The sequence below is a fragment of the Epargyreus clarus genome, unplaced genomic scaffold (assembly GCF_041222505.1).
Source record: "Epargyreus clarus isolate Ecla_fem2 unplaced genomic scaffold, WU_Ecla_fem_2.2 ptg000012l, whole genome shotgun sequence".
Taxonomy (NCBI): domain Eukaryota; kingdom Metazoa; phylum Arthropoda; class Insecta; order Lepidoptera; family Hesperiidae; genus Epargyreus; species Epargyreus clarus.
The window spans coordinates 4,747,691-4,765,991 of NW_027332220.1; the positions used below are offsets into that span (position 1 = coordinate 4,747,691).

At 34.9% G+C, this 18,301-nt stretch overlaps 1 protein-coding gene across 9 annotated transcripts in view; it reads right to left on the reverse strand.

Moving 5' to 3' along the window:
• LOC140746175 (T-box transcription factor TBX2) overlaps positions 1-18,301 on the reverse strand; it is a 324,177-nt gene that overhangs the window by 27,531 nt on the left and 278,345 nt on the right. For 5 of the 9 annotated variants that reach the window (XM_073078214.1, XM_073078207.1, XM_073078209.1 and 2 more), the window contains one exon: positions 16,951-17,046. The exons of the other annotated variants lie outside the window; for them this stretch is intronic. In XM_073078214.1, the coding sequence (XP_072934315.1) occupies positions 16,951-17,046 (96 nt within the window). The remainder of the gene's footprint in view (positions 1-16,950; positions 17,047-18,301) is intronic. 9 annotated transcript variants of the gene reach the window in all.

Sequence of the window (18,301 nt, forward strand, 5' to 3'; positions counted from 1 at the left end):
TGGGTACATGGGTCCTCAAGGACGTAATTACCTAGTAGGTACTTGAGTACAGACAGATATAGAAAAAACCTGCACATGGAAGTACTTCAAAAAAATTGTACCCAAGAAATTCGAACACAAATCTTTGTATGTTGGTATTTCCGTAGGTACCAATGCCACCACTGCCGCCATACCGTCTTTCCCACGACTACAAGAACAGTTGGCTCGAGAATCACTACACTTGTCGACAACTTACACGTAACAAATAGTCCGGTGTAATAACAGTGGCGACCCCTGGCCTGCGGTTACCAAATTATGGGTCGCTGTCGTCTCGACTCTCCCTCGAAACTTCATGTAATTATGTATGGGAAATGTGTCATGGATAATTCAATACTGTGTTTTTGATAGATTTCTCGGTTTCTTCCTTTTGGGGAGACTAATATTAGTTGCCAAGTTGCCATTGTACTGTTTTTGTATAGAATGTGTATTTTAACAAACTGGGGAGAGTAATGTTTATCGAGCGTATGTATGTTTCATTTTTTGTCACAACCTACAGCCTAAATTACTTTTTCGGACTTTAACATTGGTGTTAAATTCCTCTAAATTGTGAAGTGGCATAGTCTATATTTTTAAGCATTTAATATTTTTTAATAATAATTTTCCAGTTATAAGTAGCAACTGTCAAACGAGCAGGTGCTTAATAGTCAGTGGTCATTGTTGCCCACTTGAGGTAAGCCACAGGTATGCAGTTCCCCTGAGGAAAAAGCTGGAACGCCTCAGAAAATTATGTCACCCTTAGCACAACCAGAACACAACAGCGTTTAACACTGCTGTTATGAGGTAGAAATAGGTGTGGCGGTGGTGCCGCCAGAGTCGAACCACAAATGGTTCTACCACCTTCAACCATTCAAACTATTACCATGATTATAGCTATTCAAACTAATACCTTTTCCACGAGTCCATTCGCCTACCACCCTTAGTCAATACAAACTCAATACCCGAAGATAAAACCTAGGCTCAGATATTTAGTATTTACATTACGATTCTACGCAATTGTAATCTAGATATGTGCATCCATTGTTGTAGCCGCCACAGCGCTTTGTGTTGCAAAAATAGTCTGTTTGTATGCAAAGGGGACATTAAAATTCCTCAGTAGCTCTCAAGCGCTGTATTTGCTTATAAATCAATATCAATATTCAGAAGCTTGTATTCGTAACAGTAGGTAAGTACCTCGGTAGATACCGCTTGTGTTGAACTAATTTATATGGTATTTACCATAGATAAGTAAAGATTACTCACTCCTAACAAGAAAATGTACCCAGTTTTGAGAATTAAAAAATTAGTTGCGTAAAAAACTTTTGACACGTCTCCGTGCTAAAATGTCCCTAAAATATTTGAAATAATTATTTATTTATTTAGTAAATTACGCAGTATTAGTTATTTATTCGTAAATTTTCTCTAATTTATCAAGAATTCAAAAAAAGAACTTACTAATAAGCTGTTTGTGGCTTCATTCAATTTCAAGGCGGCGAAGTATCTTTACTAATATATGGTAGGTACATAAAATATCTGTGATCTCCCTGTACAACTATGGGATATGAGTTACCCTCTTAGAATAGTTAGGTAAGATTAGGCCATAGTCCATCGCGTTGGTCGAAAGTTAGATAAAACTTACTCTGAGAATTAAAATTCAAATAAAAGGATTTCAAATTTTCTAATATACATAGCGACGATAAAAAAGAGTTAGTTGCTTTATTTGCTACTTAATCGGGGATTCAGATTAGATAAAATTCAATACATTTTTATAAACCCTTCGTGGTCCGACTCCGTAGGTACCACCGCCTCACTTATGTTATATCTGCCTTATAATATAACAGCAGTGTTAAGCGGTGTAGCTTCAAAGGGTGTAGTGATATAGTCCGCGTAAAACTGCTAGTCCGTTCTGAATATAGAAATGAATTGTGTCGCCATAGCAAATTGTATGACTACTCCTGCTCGCAACAAGTTCACAGCGGACTAGCAGTTTGGCGTAGACTATACACTTAGACAACGCGTCTAAGTGTAGAGTCTACGCCATTATAGATAGAAATGCATACCTATGTGTGTGTTAATGTTGCTGTTTTGCTGTAAAGTGTAGTCAGTAAGATACACTTATATAAGGCGTTTCAACGTAGTCCATACAACCGTAGTTAGGGTAGTAACGCACCTGTGGCTGATCTTAGGAAGCCAATCCTATCTATGATTGATTACAGATGACCACGCGTTGCCATTACCAGTTGCCACTTACCATCGGGTGGAAATACTCATTTGCTTCTTCTATATGTAACATAAAAGAAACATAGTTCAAACTTGAATCCAGAAGCGTAATCTCAGTAAATGCCGTTGTTTTTCCATAAAGTTGCAAATCCACCAGTACGAAGACTACTGATTAAACAAATAAATTTTATTGATTAATTGCTGCCTCCCCACACAAATCTCGCTCCTAGAATTGCTCTGATTGCTTTTAATTTGATTAAATCATTTGATGACAGCTTCCGTCGCGGTTTTAATCAAGATTGCGTTTCAAATTTCTTTTTTAATCATTCAAGTTGTGTATAACTCATATGCGGGCGGACGGGCTATTTTGTTTTTGTTTGAAATGATTTTGAAAATTGTTTCATGGAATTTAAGTGGCAAGTATGCAGATGCATTAATTGTAACTGGTTAGGCAGAAATGACGTAAGTGGCCTGGACACTACTGTTATTAGGCAGAAATAACAGTAGTATCCAGGGCTACTGTGTTCTTGAAGGCTGGGATAAGTGAGATACCTACTTGAGCTCACGTGACATCCTAATTTAATCCGGGGTAGGTAACGCATCTTTGAACCGACCTCAGATAGGATTTCGAATTAGAAAACAGAAGCTTTTTCTACATAACGAAACACTTTGCAAAGTGTGTAGCAAACGAGTGTGCAGTCTACCTGATGGTAACTGACGCTTCTGTTGCTCATGGACATGGGAGTCCTAATCAACTCTAGGTAAGATTAGAGAGCCTACCTGGGGTAAGCCTAAGCTATGGACTAAATTGGATCGCTATGCAAAGTATTTCTTTCTTACGACACGCATTTAAACGGAACATAGCAGCTTTCAACAGTAGGTAGAGTTTTTAGAGTCGAACAAAAAATGTTTCTATCACCTTCAAAATACCCACGTAAACGTACCTAACTTCTAAATATTACACAAAATAGCCTATAGCCTATACTCAATATTTTTTCTAAACTAACGATGTAGCCATTCAGTTAGACCGATAACATAAAACTAAAATTATACTTGTATCGGTCTTAATTACAAAACATTTTAACGTTCGTTAATTTCTTTATTTTACAGCCGAAAGCATATTAATATGTAAATCATGGAGCACGGTGGTCCTGGATGATTTCACTTCTCGATAAAAAATATCGATTAAATACTCGTAAGCTATGATAACCTACATGGTGGCAAATAGACTGGAATCGAAGCGTAGATATGGCTTAAAAGCCTCGCATTAAAGTCAGTTAAGAAAAAAGTGGTCAAATGCTTGTCGGGCGCGTAATGAAGGGATCCGTTGTCATTGAATATTAATTTTGTAGGCAAAAAAGTATCGATTTCTTAAAGATTTAAAGTTATTTCTGTGGTGTGTGCTGGTTAAAATAGTGTGCAATGTGCATATCTCAAAAACTACACAATGACATAATTATTCAAATCAAATTTTGTAGATTTCAGTTTGAAGATCTTAGACAATTTCTGCTTGTGTCATAGATTGTGTAGGTATAAAAAAAATTAAATCTTTTTCTATTATTATCGATTACTTTTCGCGATTATATTGCAGGTTTGTGTTACTTTAGGTATTTTATTAATTATCTAGGTATTGGACTTAGGTAAGATGGTTTTCGTATATTTTTTCTTTGAGATTTGTCCTATTTTAAATTGAAACAGTTAGGTAGGTAGATATAGTCATATTAATCGCTACGTACCAATGTTTTTGCTTCAAATTAAGAACATATTTATGGACATCTACGCATCCATTTTGCAGCTTTCTACATTTAAACTTTTTGAGTATCAAATGTAAATGAGTCTTTGTAACTATATAAATAAATAATTAAATTATTATTATTAGGTATTTTACGTTCAAGTATTAAAATAATTTTATCTATTTCATAATGTCAAGAATAAATCAATGATTCATTAATTTATTTTGTAGGCACCTAAGTATTAATTAATTTCGAAAGCAAACGAAAAATCTCTACACACATAATTATTGAAGTATTTTAATATCTTTGTTGCGGTGTGCACAATTAAGCACAACTCAACGTGGATGCTTTACACGAAACTTAACATTTCTCTGTAATTGGTATCCCCAGAGGTCAATGTTACGGCAATTTGACATACCACCGACAGAAGTACGTCTAACTAGCGAGAGATGGCGCCACGTGTCGGCCGCGTCAGTACTTTCGACACGGTCACAGATAATAAAATAATTGTACGGAGTTTTATTATCTTTTATTTTGTTTTTTCTTTTTAATTTCTAACTTAATAGAGACGTTAGGCGTTAAAAGCTATTGTGCCTGGTGTTAAAATCATTTTCGATTTATGGCGTGAAAATTCTTGGTGATAGTTGGCCGTCGTTTACAAATACCTTCGCAATTAAGGCAATTATTTTTTTGTTAGTGGAGAGAATACGATAAAATAAGCTTAACGGTAACTTATACAATGATGTTGACTGATATTAATTTTAGTACCTTTCTACCTACTTACTGTGTTTATTAATTACATTTCAGAAGAGTACCTAATTAATTCATTATGTAATTAATGTTAATAATATGTCTACATGGACTCTGACAAAATAATGAAACGTATTAATAAAAGTTTATAAGTACCTTTTAAATATTCATCGAAAACTAAAGAGTTTAAAATTAACAATGTTTTTGGCTATTCGCCTCTAGATGGCGCTGTATGTAAGCATTTCAAAACTTGTTCCTCCCGATTATTTTGAACAGTAGACTTTTTCTCTGACATCATAACCAATCATTGAATGTATTAGCAGTTCAACAATTGCAATATATGTTTTTGAGTGCACATTATCATTGCACGCGAAATTTGAATTTTTATTGGCCGCTCGCTGGGGCGAGTTGGCATTACAGTAAAAACGTGACTTTTATATTAAATTCGTATAGAATAACGCGATATAGCTCATTCGATTGCATTCGCACGTTCGTGAACGCATCGACGGGCGTCGCCCCACACGCGTTAAATGGCTAATTCGCGGCAAACATACGCCATAACTCATATGAACCAATACGGGAGCCGGCGACATACGTCGCTCTCGCTTTCGCAAACTAGAGAAACCGAAGGCGTTGTTTGTTTTTCCTTTTGCTTCCTTTGAAATCTTATTTTGAATTTTATTCGTGTAGGGCGGTCTCGATGTTGCATTATGTCGCCCGTTCACTCCCGCGGGTCGCGCGAGCGTCCTCTTCTCGCTTTTTGTGATTTAATTCGCAGAACCGCATCCGACGTGATCCGAGTCTATAGAACTTTTTATTGCAAATGTTCGGAATTCGTCGGAGCAACGTTTGGGCAGGCGCTTGTGCAGTATCGATTGAATTCGGACATCGGTTTTGTTCTGAATGTCGCGAGTTAGATGTTTGTCTCGTATGCGCTAAGACGCTCCGGTAATGCGGTTTTATGGACGCATATTTTGGACGAAGTATGTCGGTTTTATGCAGTAACTTAGACGAACTAAGAGGAACGTGGTTTTATAGATACTTTTAGAGGTCTCTATAAAATGTTACGGAATGAGAAATATGTTGTTAGGTTCCAATAAGTAATTTTAATTTTCTTTATTACAAATGGCAAGAGTAAAATATTTTATCATTTCCCTTTTATATTTTATAAAAGGTAAGTCTTTTGTAACTATATCCCGAAATTTATAAGATAGATGTTAGGAGAATATCTACAGATCACGATATTTTAAAATTATGTACAATACTCGGACTCTCACTATATTAGTTTATCTTTATATAGACTTAAAAGATTAATATAAGATATTATCCCAATTTCTTTAAATAAATAAAGGTTATTTTAAAGCAAATTGTTACCTACTAAAAGTTTTTTTACCTACTACGAATTAAATAACGATATATATGTACCTACTAAATAGTATATCTGTTTATATATGAATGAATACCAGGCTTGTGCTTATATCACATTATTTTATCAACAGTTTTATTTTACAAAACATCACTTCAAAGCTACGCTTCCCATGAACATGGGAGTCGGTCTACTTCACTTAGCTGTAGAACAAAAAGTACCACCAAACCAGATTACGTCGGAGAGCCGATGCATCAATATTTGGTTATGATGTTGACACGCAAACCGTCTTAGTTCTGTACACAAAAGGGTTCACTAATGCCCTTTTTACCACAAAAAGCTTGGACAAATATTGGCTCGCGATCCGCGGCAGGGGCACGCATTACGTACGATTGTGATTATTTATTATTAATAATTTTGTATATTATAAGTTAATTATTACTTGCTATATTGTGAGGATAAAATACCTGTGAGATCATTAAAATGTTCTCAAAGGTATGAAGTTTACCAATTCGTATTTGGCCAGCGCGGTGAACAATGGCCTAATCCTTCTCATTCTGAGAGTAGACACGTGACCAGTAGATGGATTGATAATAATGAATATTTGAGCATAACTATTGTAAAAAATATATATTAATTAATATTGTGTATAGGTATACAGAAAAATAAAAAATCATGGCTAAAGAATTCACGACGGGATTTGAACATAACTTTCTAGGAAAAAGTTTCAAGTAAAAAAAATTAAAACCTTGTCTATGGTCTCGAATGGTCGCGAAACCGTACTTAAACAAATCGATAGTTGCGTCCATCTTGCGGGAGCAAATCCATTAGCGATTAACGAGCGATCGAGGGACGCACTAAATTAAAATAAATATTTGCCGGCAGCGCCTGCGCAGCTTTCAACTCGCCGACACAGGTGCCGACAGGCGCGGTGTCTCAAAGCTTTCATATCGGCAAGGGTATTACGTATCATATCTGGGTTTTACTTGTTTTAGTGGATTAGCCTATCTGGGTTTAAAAACTAGATGGTAGGTAAATTCGCTATAAACAATCTATGTTGTGGAAGCGTGTGAATTCCATTGCGAATTATGTAGATGGTTGCTATGTTGGTAATTGTAGCAAACGTGTTTGTAGAGTAGAAATGAAATTTCAATTTTTGTATATAGTTTAGCTAGCTAACGATTATCGCTAGCTTATCCAGCACTGGATTTGTTTAGTTAGACCTAATAGTAAGTGAGTACTGCCACTCGTGAACAATCAACAACAGTTAGAATTTAAGTCCTAGCTGAAGGCCACAAAGGTGTTGCCACTCCTGAAGACCTCATATGGAAGTAGCCGACATCCACATCATTTCACAGAAATAGGTGTGAAGGTTCCTAATTCGTTCTATCATTTAAAAAGTGATAGAACTTGTATACTTGCACTTGTTCATGTTTGACAGCCTAAACCTGAGTTAAGACTAAAGAGAAGTTGGTACAGTTCAAAATTATTCCTCGATTTTACCTTTTCTTGAAAAATCTGTCTGTAACTGAACACGGTAAGTTAACAGGAAGTCAGTAGTCATACCAAGAAATAATAAAGGTATAGATCATCCATTTACTGGATCTGTTTTAGTGGCATCACTCATGACACCTGATCGTTTGAAATTTTCAACCGTTGGTATTCGGTACCTATGTAAACAGAGTAAGTAAACATAATAAGTTCCACTTTGGAAGTCCTACTTTGTTGGATGTGTTCCATATTCGGCGCTGCGTAGAGGACTCCGGGATCTCCAGAGGAACGCAACCGGAGTCCTCTTAGCGCGTTGCCCCATCGGGTTCCGCCTAGTTGAGCGTGACTCTCACACCGTCTGGTGGGCAAACGGTATGCGACCACTCATACCGCCGTCCTTCCCGGGGTCGCTAGCCGGGCGGTTCGAGCTCCCACTTGCCGCCCGCAACACCGGAAGACCCTTTTAATCGCCTCTTACGACAGGCAGGGAATAACGTAGCCCTATTCTGGTCCCGGAACTACAGGGACAAAACCTTCTCCAAAACCTACCAAAACTTCCCTAGCATCCGTAATTGCTGCACTACATTCAATCTACTTCCTAGTTCAGTATATATCCGTGCTAGTAAGTCAAAAGACTAAACTGTAAATGAAATATTCCGGGAAGTGAAGCAAAGGATGCGACGGACATGTTCCCGGAAATACGTTTGTAGCTTACACTCGGACCGAATTCCTATGAAACAGTCAATTGCAGTAGGCCAGGGAATATTGGGAATCCTACAGAGATTTCAGATTTTGGATATTTGGTCTGACACTTAATTACAGATTAAAAAGTTGTGGTACCTTCTGTGGTGATACTGCAGTGCTACTGAAATACGTATTATCGCTGTCTTATGAAAGCATTCGTAAGCACTGCTGAAATATTTTAAAGGTGTCTTACATGAGAGGAGAAAAGGTGGTAGTGCCAGTATGGATTAGGACCACCGCTCCACCTAGGTTATGAGTGAGTGTCTAACGTGAAACAATGCGTTAGTATAGCAAAGAGTTTCGGTGAAAGAGTGTAAATATCTTAGGAGAAGTAACGCATCGGCTTCAGCTCGAACCTGTTCTGTGAGCGGCAGTGAAGAAACCTTCAGGTTCCAAGCTCGTTTGCTAATTCAATCTTACAAAACCACAGAGACTCTACAGGCAAGCTATCTGTGACGCGTAGAGAAAAAAATCTAGGTATATCTTAGACCATTCTTTATCTAAAACTTTTTCTATTTGAAGTTATGAACAAGATTATAGATGTCCATGGAAGACAGTTTTATTAGAAGTATGTATATGTTAATTTATATAAATATATTGCACAAATCTTCCAAATATATAAACATTAGTTTATGACTGTTTTCAACTATAACCTTTTGACAATCATCAATGAATGTATTGATTATTAAAAGGTTTGATTATGACATCACAATCACACAATTAATCAAAACTTTCGTCTGTATGTTTGATAAATTTTAGATATATTTACTCGATGGATATAATTTAGTTTCTTGTAACTCGCCACTAGATGGCGTTGTGATAATAACGTAGAAACACGGTAGCGGTACCTTAAACCACAAAGTAAAACCACGAAAGCTTCTACAAGTTACTTAAGATCAGATGAACTATAAGCTTCATTCCTATGTATTTCCATGTCTATGTGTGAGTGTAGCGTTATTTCGAAGAATGTCTATTAGATATTGTTGTGTGGGATAGACTAAGTTCTGTGAACTTCGGAAGCTTAAAGCTCTTGTTGAAACAATGTTGATAATCACTGCAATAATTAAGCGATCTGTTGGTAGGAAACATTCTGGGGATACTTGAAACATATGCATAATCTACTTTAGTAAACGTAAACGTGCTTTGTAAATCTTAATTGTTAAAATAACAAAAATTGTCAAGTTATATTATGGGTCATATTTCATGTCAGAGTCGATTTAATTTGAGAAACATTTGAACGTAATGAAAATTTATTAACTTTATACCTATGAAATTGAATAGCTTTTCTCATAGATTTATGAATTTGTACAATATAGAAATTTAAATATTCGTTTTAAATCATTAATGATGTAAAGTAATTTAATGATGAATTTATGATTCACTTGAAATTATTCGAACATTAAATGGTTGCGTTGTATAATTTAAAAAAAACGCTTTTAATAATGTAACTATCTTTTTGTTTATGAATTACCTAAAAAATAATTAGCTGAAAGGAGTAAATCCAAGACCATGAAACCAAGTATTAAAAACCCCAATATAGAAAGTTAATAAACGAGTTATAAAACGCGGTATTTACCATCGTCTCACATCTGGCGCCTCATTTGATTGTAAGAGATCACTTAGCAATCATTAACGTTGGCAATTGACTTAAGACGGACCTAACCGAACTCATAAACTTTTGAAAAGATTTATAAACCGACACCGGTATGCCTAACTAGCGAACGCATCACCCGTTTTAACACAAATGTAGACAGCACACTCCTATTACACTGAATGAAGGTATAAAACTATAAAAACCTTTTACCAGCACCGCTTACTCCAACCATTAAGTATAAAATCACCAGAACATTACATTAACCAGTGTATAAGACCCCGCCGCGCTTACACCTCCCCCACACCCAGAGATCATTGTCCCTGGCACAACAATTTGATGTGATTTATAATTGCATATGGAGACGCCACTGTCTTTATGAATAGATTTTCTGATCTACATTTTAATGCACTCAGATCCTTCAGGAAATCGTAAGTGTAGAAACACGCTTTTAACGCAATCGGTCTAGGCCATTACCGACTGTTGGGCGGATATAGAAAATTATCACATCTATCAAACGGTTCTTTGATCTCAAATATTACTCACAAGGGCTATAGTAAAAATTGAGTCTGATGACTTAGGGGTGAATTAAAATTTTCTCAATTGATGCGCTTTCCGAGTGACTTTTAATATTTGTATCAGAGCGTCGCTTTGATTGTGCTATTGTGTTTAAAATTATATTTTTAAAATTTTATTTTGTATTTGTGAAGTGTTATGAAGTGTAAAAACGTTTTGTAAAAGAAAATCTTAATGCGCGCACCCTATACTTTTTTGATAGCGGTTTTATAGCGAAGGTGTAATGGTGCCTTAACTTTTGTATTTTGAAGCTTTGTATTTGAATATAAGTTAAAAAAAAAGATTCTATTAAATCTTTTTCTATTTATTATATAACCGTATGGGGTGGGATTGTACGCATCGTGGCAGACCTACAAGGAGATACAAGTGTACCTTAAATAAGACTTGTTATAGTTATGTAAATGTTATAGGTTAACATTTAGGATACTAAAAAGGACTTTTTTCCTAATCTTAATCAATTGTATTATAAATTAGGTGTTAAAGTTAATTGAGTTTCTTACGCAATAGACAAATGCCTGATTAAGCGGTGGGTACTAAAATAAAAATATTTCTTAATTACTTTGATAGGTTTTATTTTTTATTCCACGTATAATAGAAATAGGAATAAGGAAATATTGAAATACCGACAAAGGTAAATTATGTTGTATTTATTATAAGAAACAAAAAATCTTTCGCGATATATGGAGAGTTACCCTATACGAAATCGCAGGAACCTAAATGCGTATTTAGACAGGTAAGTACGAAATTAATTAATAAGTGCACTATTTTTAACTAAACTTTAAAAAAATCTTATCAAAAGAGTATCACGAGAATTTATCATTCTAATATATCATAGATAATATTATTTATCCTATGTAATTGAACATAGATAATATCCTTCGTGGGTGGACCTTAATTGGTAATATTAATTACGAAACAGTTATATCAATTGATAAATAATTTTTGCAATAAGTATTTTTCTCAGCAAGCGTGGGTGGTAGTAAAGACTATTAGTGGTATCCTACGCAAGTCTTAAAGTATTACATGGTTATTGACCTTACGGTAAATTATTTCCAAGTGTCTACATAAATTTCAAATTAGAATTTGTATTTCCTATAGTAAAAGATAAGATACGAATTATGAGTAAAAGATAAGTTAGATAGGAATTTTGTCTTTATATTTTGATGTAAATTCGTAAGGAAACTTACATAACTGAGTTCTGTAAAATAAGTTTACAATGGTGTATGAAGTCTACCATTCCGCATATAGCCAGCGAGGTAGATTAGTCTACATCGCTGACTATATGCGGAATACCAGGCTTAAACCTGAGTCTAGCAGCGGTCCAGAAATAGTAGATCACGAAAAAGACGCCTGAGAATTCATTAAAAAGTTCTTAAAGAAGTGTGAAGTCCACCAATTCTCAGATGGCCAGCGCGGTAGACTACGGTCTAAGCTCCGCTTTATCAGAAGACCCATGGTCAGTAATGGGGCAGTTTTTTAAATATTTCTTTTTATAATTTGGAAGTAGCCGACGAGCATGCAGTCCACCTGATGGTAAGTGGCTACTGCCGCCCATAGACATCTGTAATCAACCTCCGATAAGATTACATATTCCTACCTGCGGTCAGCCATAGATGCGCTGCTACCCCTAAGGATGACGCTGGAACGCCTAGGAAAAGTCTCCCTTACCACACCCTTCAAACCAAAACACAACAGCGGTTAACACTGCTGTTATAAGGCAGAAATAGGACAGTGCTGAGTTGACGACGAGGTAGGTAGATGAGTACATAATCCTCCACAATTATGTCGCAAAAACTCAATATAAATATACATGTAGCCGGCAGGTGGCAGCACCGGCGCATAAGTTTAACCAAAGATCAATTATAACCGGTACAAATATAAATAACACTTGTCTTTACGCTCTGCTTTTGTGCGGAGAATTTTTTTAATTGTCCGCATTGTGGTCATGCAGCTTCTTTAAATTTATTTATTTAAAATAATATGCCAACGTTATTTATAAAGAATTTGTGGTAAAGAAGTATTCTTCTATCTTTAATCGGTAGTCTGGATGTTAATTAAAACAGCTCATGGACATGACACCTAATGAAGTTCATTGGTAATTGAATTTCTGACATCGGTCAAAAACGCGTTGGTGCTTATTGGCTAAGTCGTAACACCTCGGATAAGTATGATACCCTTACTACAACTTTCAAACCGGAACACAGCAGCGCGTAACACAGCTGTTATGAGGCAGAAATAGGTGTGGCGGTGGTGCCGCCGGAGTCGAACCACTAAGAATCCTACCACCTTCAGAACATCTATATTATCAGTATAGGATTGGTTCGGAATTTTACTGTAGTCTTCATAATAAGCCTGTTACTCTAAAAAGTTGAAGCGAATTTAAAATAAGGAATTTTAAACAATTTAAGAAAACGCTTTCTACACTCACAGTCCACACTAGGATTCCCTGTATCGTGGGTGCCATGGACACACACAAATACGAATACACAAACACCCAGACCCAGAAAAGATATCCAAATTCATCACTCAGATATCTGTCTGGCCCGGGATCGAACCCAGAACCCTTTGCGCGTCAGTCCGGTATGGTGACCGCTCCGTCATGAGCCGTTGCAAGATTATTCATGTTTGGTAAACACCTTATTAGATTGATAGATCTTTACGCAATATTGTAGTATTAAATACCACTTTAATCGGTATGGCAATACCAATTACTACGTAAAAGGGATGCAAAGTAATTACTTCCAAGATTTTGATGATTAGTATGTATTTGCAATCGATTTGTGATTTATAGGATAGGGTAATTATATGGACGAGTGAAAATGTTTGTTCGGCATATTCGTCACGAGATGGCGTTAGTTGGTGGATTTAAATAATTAATTTAAATGATTTTTATAAAAATCTTTATAAGTATATGTAGATATATACCATTATATCTATACAATAATATTGAATTTACAGGATTTTTTTAAGGTGGGAGAACTCTATGTGGCTCGACTCTGGAGGTACCATCGCCACACCTATTTCTGCTTAATAACAGCAGTGTTAAACGCTACTGTGTTTGAAGCGTGTGGTAAGAGAGAAACCTTTACACGAGGCGTGCCAACTTAGTCCTCAGGGGTTAGCAATGCACGTGTGGCCGACCTCAGTTAAGATCCTATCCTATCGGGAGATGATTATAGATGTCAGGCGGCAGTTACCAATTACTATCGCGTGAATGACACACTCATTTACTTCTACCAAATGTATAATATGTAAAATTATTATTACCTTTTAATAATAACGCTTTGTACCACACACTAGGGTTTTTAGTGCCATACAGACACCCAAAGACGAATAGGCAAACACCCAACCTCAAAATAAAAATCTGTCTGACCTAAAATCCAACCTGAAACCCATTGCAGATCATATTGTATAAACTAGACACGTGATAAAAAATCCACACGCAAAAATTCACGCAAAGAAATCTGAGCAAATCTAATTTAAAACAACGGTAGCTGTCCACAGATCAAAGATCAATCCCAGGGGCCGTCATTGATAAGGGATCCGAGGGTTAGGGAGGCAATAGGCTTAGTAGTAAGCTGCAATTGATTGGCTCCGACGTTACCGGGTTTGATACGCTTAGCTGTGATACACATCATGTATTATTGATATGTCTTTTTTTAAATTCAATGTTGTGTTTTAGAAAATAAACGAGATTTGTAGAATGAAAAATATTAATAAATAAGATATAAATTAATAATAGGCAATCGAATCTGGAACTCATTGCTTGAGAATTTAACTAGTAGGCTACCGTGAAATATATTAAGGCTTTTTTCCACAATTTTTTATTTTTATTGTCCATGCAAACAACATCGAAAGGTGTAGAGCCCTCTGTGGTTCGATTCCGGCGGCACCACCGCCGCACCTATTTCTGCCTAATAACAGCAGTGTTGTTGTATTCTGGTTTGAGGGGTGTGGTAATAAAGATATGCTTTTCCGAAGCATTCTTACTTAGTCGTCAGAGGTAGCGGCGCATCTATGGTCGGTCAGAATATCGAAAAAGTTTGAAAAATGAGGACACAATTATGGAGTTGATTATACATTTCTTCATACATTATCAAAGGTGTAATGATGAATTCACTCAACATCTAAAACACAACAGAACGACCATACAATTCTATTAATCTGCGCCATATGTCAAAATAGACGGCCAATAAACAAACAGACGAAGACAGCTGCTAACGACAGCTAGCAATTTATTACGTCAATTATAAACAAACGCTAGTTAGCTTTGTCAATAACAAACCCCTAATCATTATAAAATTAAAGTTCTTTTACACCAATTTCCTTTAGTACTTTTTTCTAATAAGTCATCTTTGTAACCATTTTGATTGTGATAGAAAAAGTACTTTATTTCAGTGTCTTAAGGTGTTGATTAGCGTGATGGTTGTATAACAAATATTTGGGTTTGTAAGGTGTTTTTCTACCATATAATTAGGCAACAGACACCTCTGTTTCATGGCCCCTGGCGCCTGGTTTCTCGGGTTCGAAACTTTGCTCGTTTATTTTTGATTTTATAATCGCCGCAAATCTGAATTGTTTAACATCTTAACTTGTATTGAGTTTTTGAATTGTGAAATTTAAATAAAATTTGATAAATAATCAAATCAAATCAAATAATTTTATTGTGGAACATAGGTTTAAAAACATAGGTGTACATTGGGTAATTGTCCGCCATATTCCGGCCTTATGGGCATACAATATTATTAAAGAAAATTATAATTACTATTAATATTATCATTAAACATTAACATAATGTTAAAAAGCAGGCAAAGTCGTAGGTAAAACGTAGTGCATAGCAAAAATGTGACGTTATACTTAATACCGCATAAATAGAATTATTAAAAAATGACAATTAGGTAATTAAAAGCAATAAATGTGAAAATGAAATTTTCTATGTAAATACAATAAAATAAAATATTTTTATAATATTAATATAATATTCCAAAAACTTGTTAATCATAAAAAAACTCGATTAAAAAACTTTTATAATGAATAGCGTGAGTTGAACGTGAATTGAACTAGATGGCGTGCGGATCGCTATGAGAGCAACTGCGACTTTTTCATATGTGTAATAAATAATAATCGTTGTTCTACAGCCAAAATAAACTGGCATTGCTTCAAACGTAAGGTTAAACATCGTAAACTCTGATACTATATCAGGAAAGACACGGCATAGAATTTCTTATTTTGTACGCAACTTAATTTTGAACCAAAGTGAAATGTTCAAAATATTCATATTCATAGCCATAGATTAGTAAACATTACTCGCTCCTAACAAGAAAATGTAACCTTTTGACAATTGTCACTGTCAATTATTTACGTGTTTGAAAAATATTTAAAAAATGTAGTTTTTAGATCATTTACGAATAAAACGATGTTTTTTCTTCGATTACGTGTCTCAACTGCGCATGTCGGCATTATTCCGCGCAAATTACACCATGACAGCCATTAAACGGCTGACAGAATTGTCAGGTGTTTAGGTAATTTAATAATGGCTTCCTTCAATTACAAGGCAGTAAGATATCTATACTTATCTATGTTCATAGCGAATAATATAGAATGCTCAAAAAATTACAATTCTATGGTTTTTAATAATCTCAATAAGAATGTTTCTCAGATACACTCATTACGTGGTAATACTAACTACATTTTGTGTGGTCTACTAATTGTAGCAAAAAGGCGTTTTTAAACGATTACTCTGAATAAAATATTACTTAGTAGCTTGTATATGGTAATACTTTTGTCTCCCTACATACTAATTACATACTCATGCGCATTAATTTGATAAAAAGTGTCAGAAAAAACATAATCATTTGTTTATGCGACTCGTAACATAGAAAATTACACGGATGAACTATTTCTAAGTTTCTAACGAGTGCCGTTATAAAGAAGGAAATATAAAAAAGACGATTCATAGATGAGCCTCGATCATAAATAATAGAATCATTAACATCTGCCTCTATGATTTCGACCATAAATTTTTTAGGCGCCAAAAAACTCAACGATGCTTAACTGGAGTTGGGCGTTATCGGAAAACGACGTGTTTGACGGTTATTGCGTTACGTTATTTTTAATTTCCTTGTTTTAGGCAATTTAATTTTGTTCTTCATTTATTTTTTGTTTCGGATCAGGTAATAAATGGATATGGTTTGGCTGTTTGAATAATTGTAGTAGTAACATAGAATTTAAAACCAAAAGTCGTACTTTATTGTCTATGATTTAAGTAATGTTTGCTGTTTTAAGGCTTGTCAAAATATTTTTTAGTCTGTATAAAATATACAATTTTAAATCTGTCAGTGAAAGTTATATTTTCAATCTGTACACAGAAAGTAACTGTCACTTTTACAGGGATTCGAAACTTTTTTTTAATTTAGGAAAATTTGTATAAAAAAATGTTATTAAAAATCAAAAGGTTTACTAACCAAATGGTCTGAGTGGGGGTCTCGGGGCGCACTAGGTGCTGGATTGGGCCACAGCAACTTTGACAACATCCGTTGGCTTTGGCTATAGATGAGCTCCTACGAAGGAGAGAAAAACGATCTTTAGTAACAAGAATAAAGGCGACATACGCCTGACAAGCGAACGGGATTGTTGCAACTGGCCGGCAGTAGCTAGTCGACCTAGTTTTAAAATAGTTTATTGAGGAAGTGAAACATAGGACTAAAGAAACTATATATTATGTACCTACACAACACATTAAATACATCTGTTATAGAATAAAGCGTGTGTACTTATGTATGTAAAAGAAGTTATACTTCTTTAGCGTAATTAATAATAAAGAGTGCGTGAATCAATGTGTTACGCGCAAGAAGTAAACATATTATAAAAAAATGTTACAAAATTATAGTCACAGGTTTAGGTACATAATATCATATCGTAATCGTATCACATCATAATATCACATCATAATATCTATAATAATTAAATATTGTTGTAGTAACGTAACGATTTCCGGCACAAATTCGTTTCACCCAAACTCTACCCTCATCACGCACCAAAAGAAGTATAACTTCAAAAATTACTTGTCTATGGTTAATCTTGTTACTTTCTATGGCCAGCTTTAAATAAGGCGGTTTATTAAAAGTAAAAAAATATGTAGTAACCGATACGCGTTTGCAATTTCTCAACGTCAAGATCTGTTTAAGGAAACTAAATAGTATTGTAATTGCGGCCCAAGTACGGCATCGAACACATGTAGGTAATTAAAATGGCATGTAGCAGTATCAGTAATGCAAGATTCCGATAACAGGGTAGGTCATGTATTCGTTTCTCATCAAGATGGACACCCTGTACCTGCTTTGAATTATTTTTATAGCGTCAATGTGTAAAGTTATAGTCGATTCCTCTACATATTTTGTGGTATTTTAATGATTGAGCTAATAATAGATTATCGCTGTGTAAAACTAAGATATTCGTTATTTACTTAAATATAACTAATTATAACATAAGTTATATGAAAATTAATGAAAAATAAATTTGTACCTATTGAAACAGGTTTTAGTAAAGACACTTTTAGTAGATATTTATTGTGATATCTGTATCATATTCGTCATTTTATCGTTAGAGCCTTTACAATAAAATAAGAATAAAAAACTGTTATATCCATAATTCCTTCTTTTTTAAATGTCTTTTATTTTTCAAATTCGATATTGATTCATATACATTTAATTTATTTATCAATAAATAATTTACTTGTACAAAATTAATTTGTATTAATAATTATATTAATTCATTTATTTTACGACATTTATCGCGCACATTAATGTATGGTAG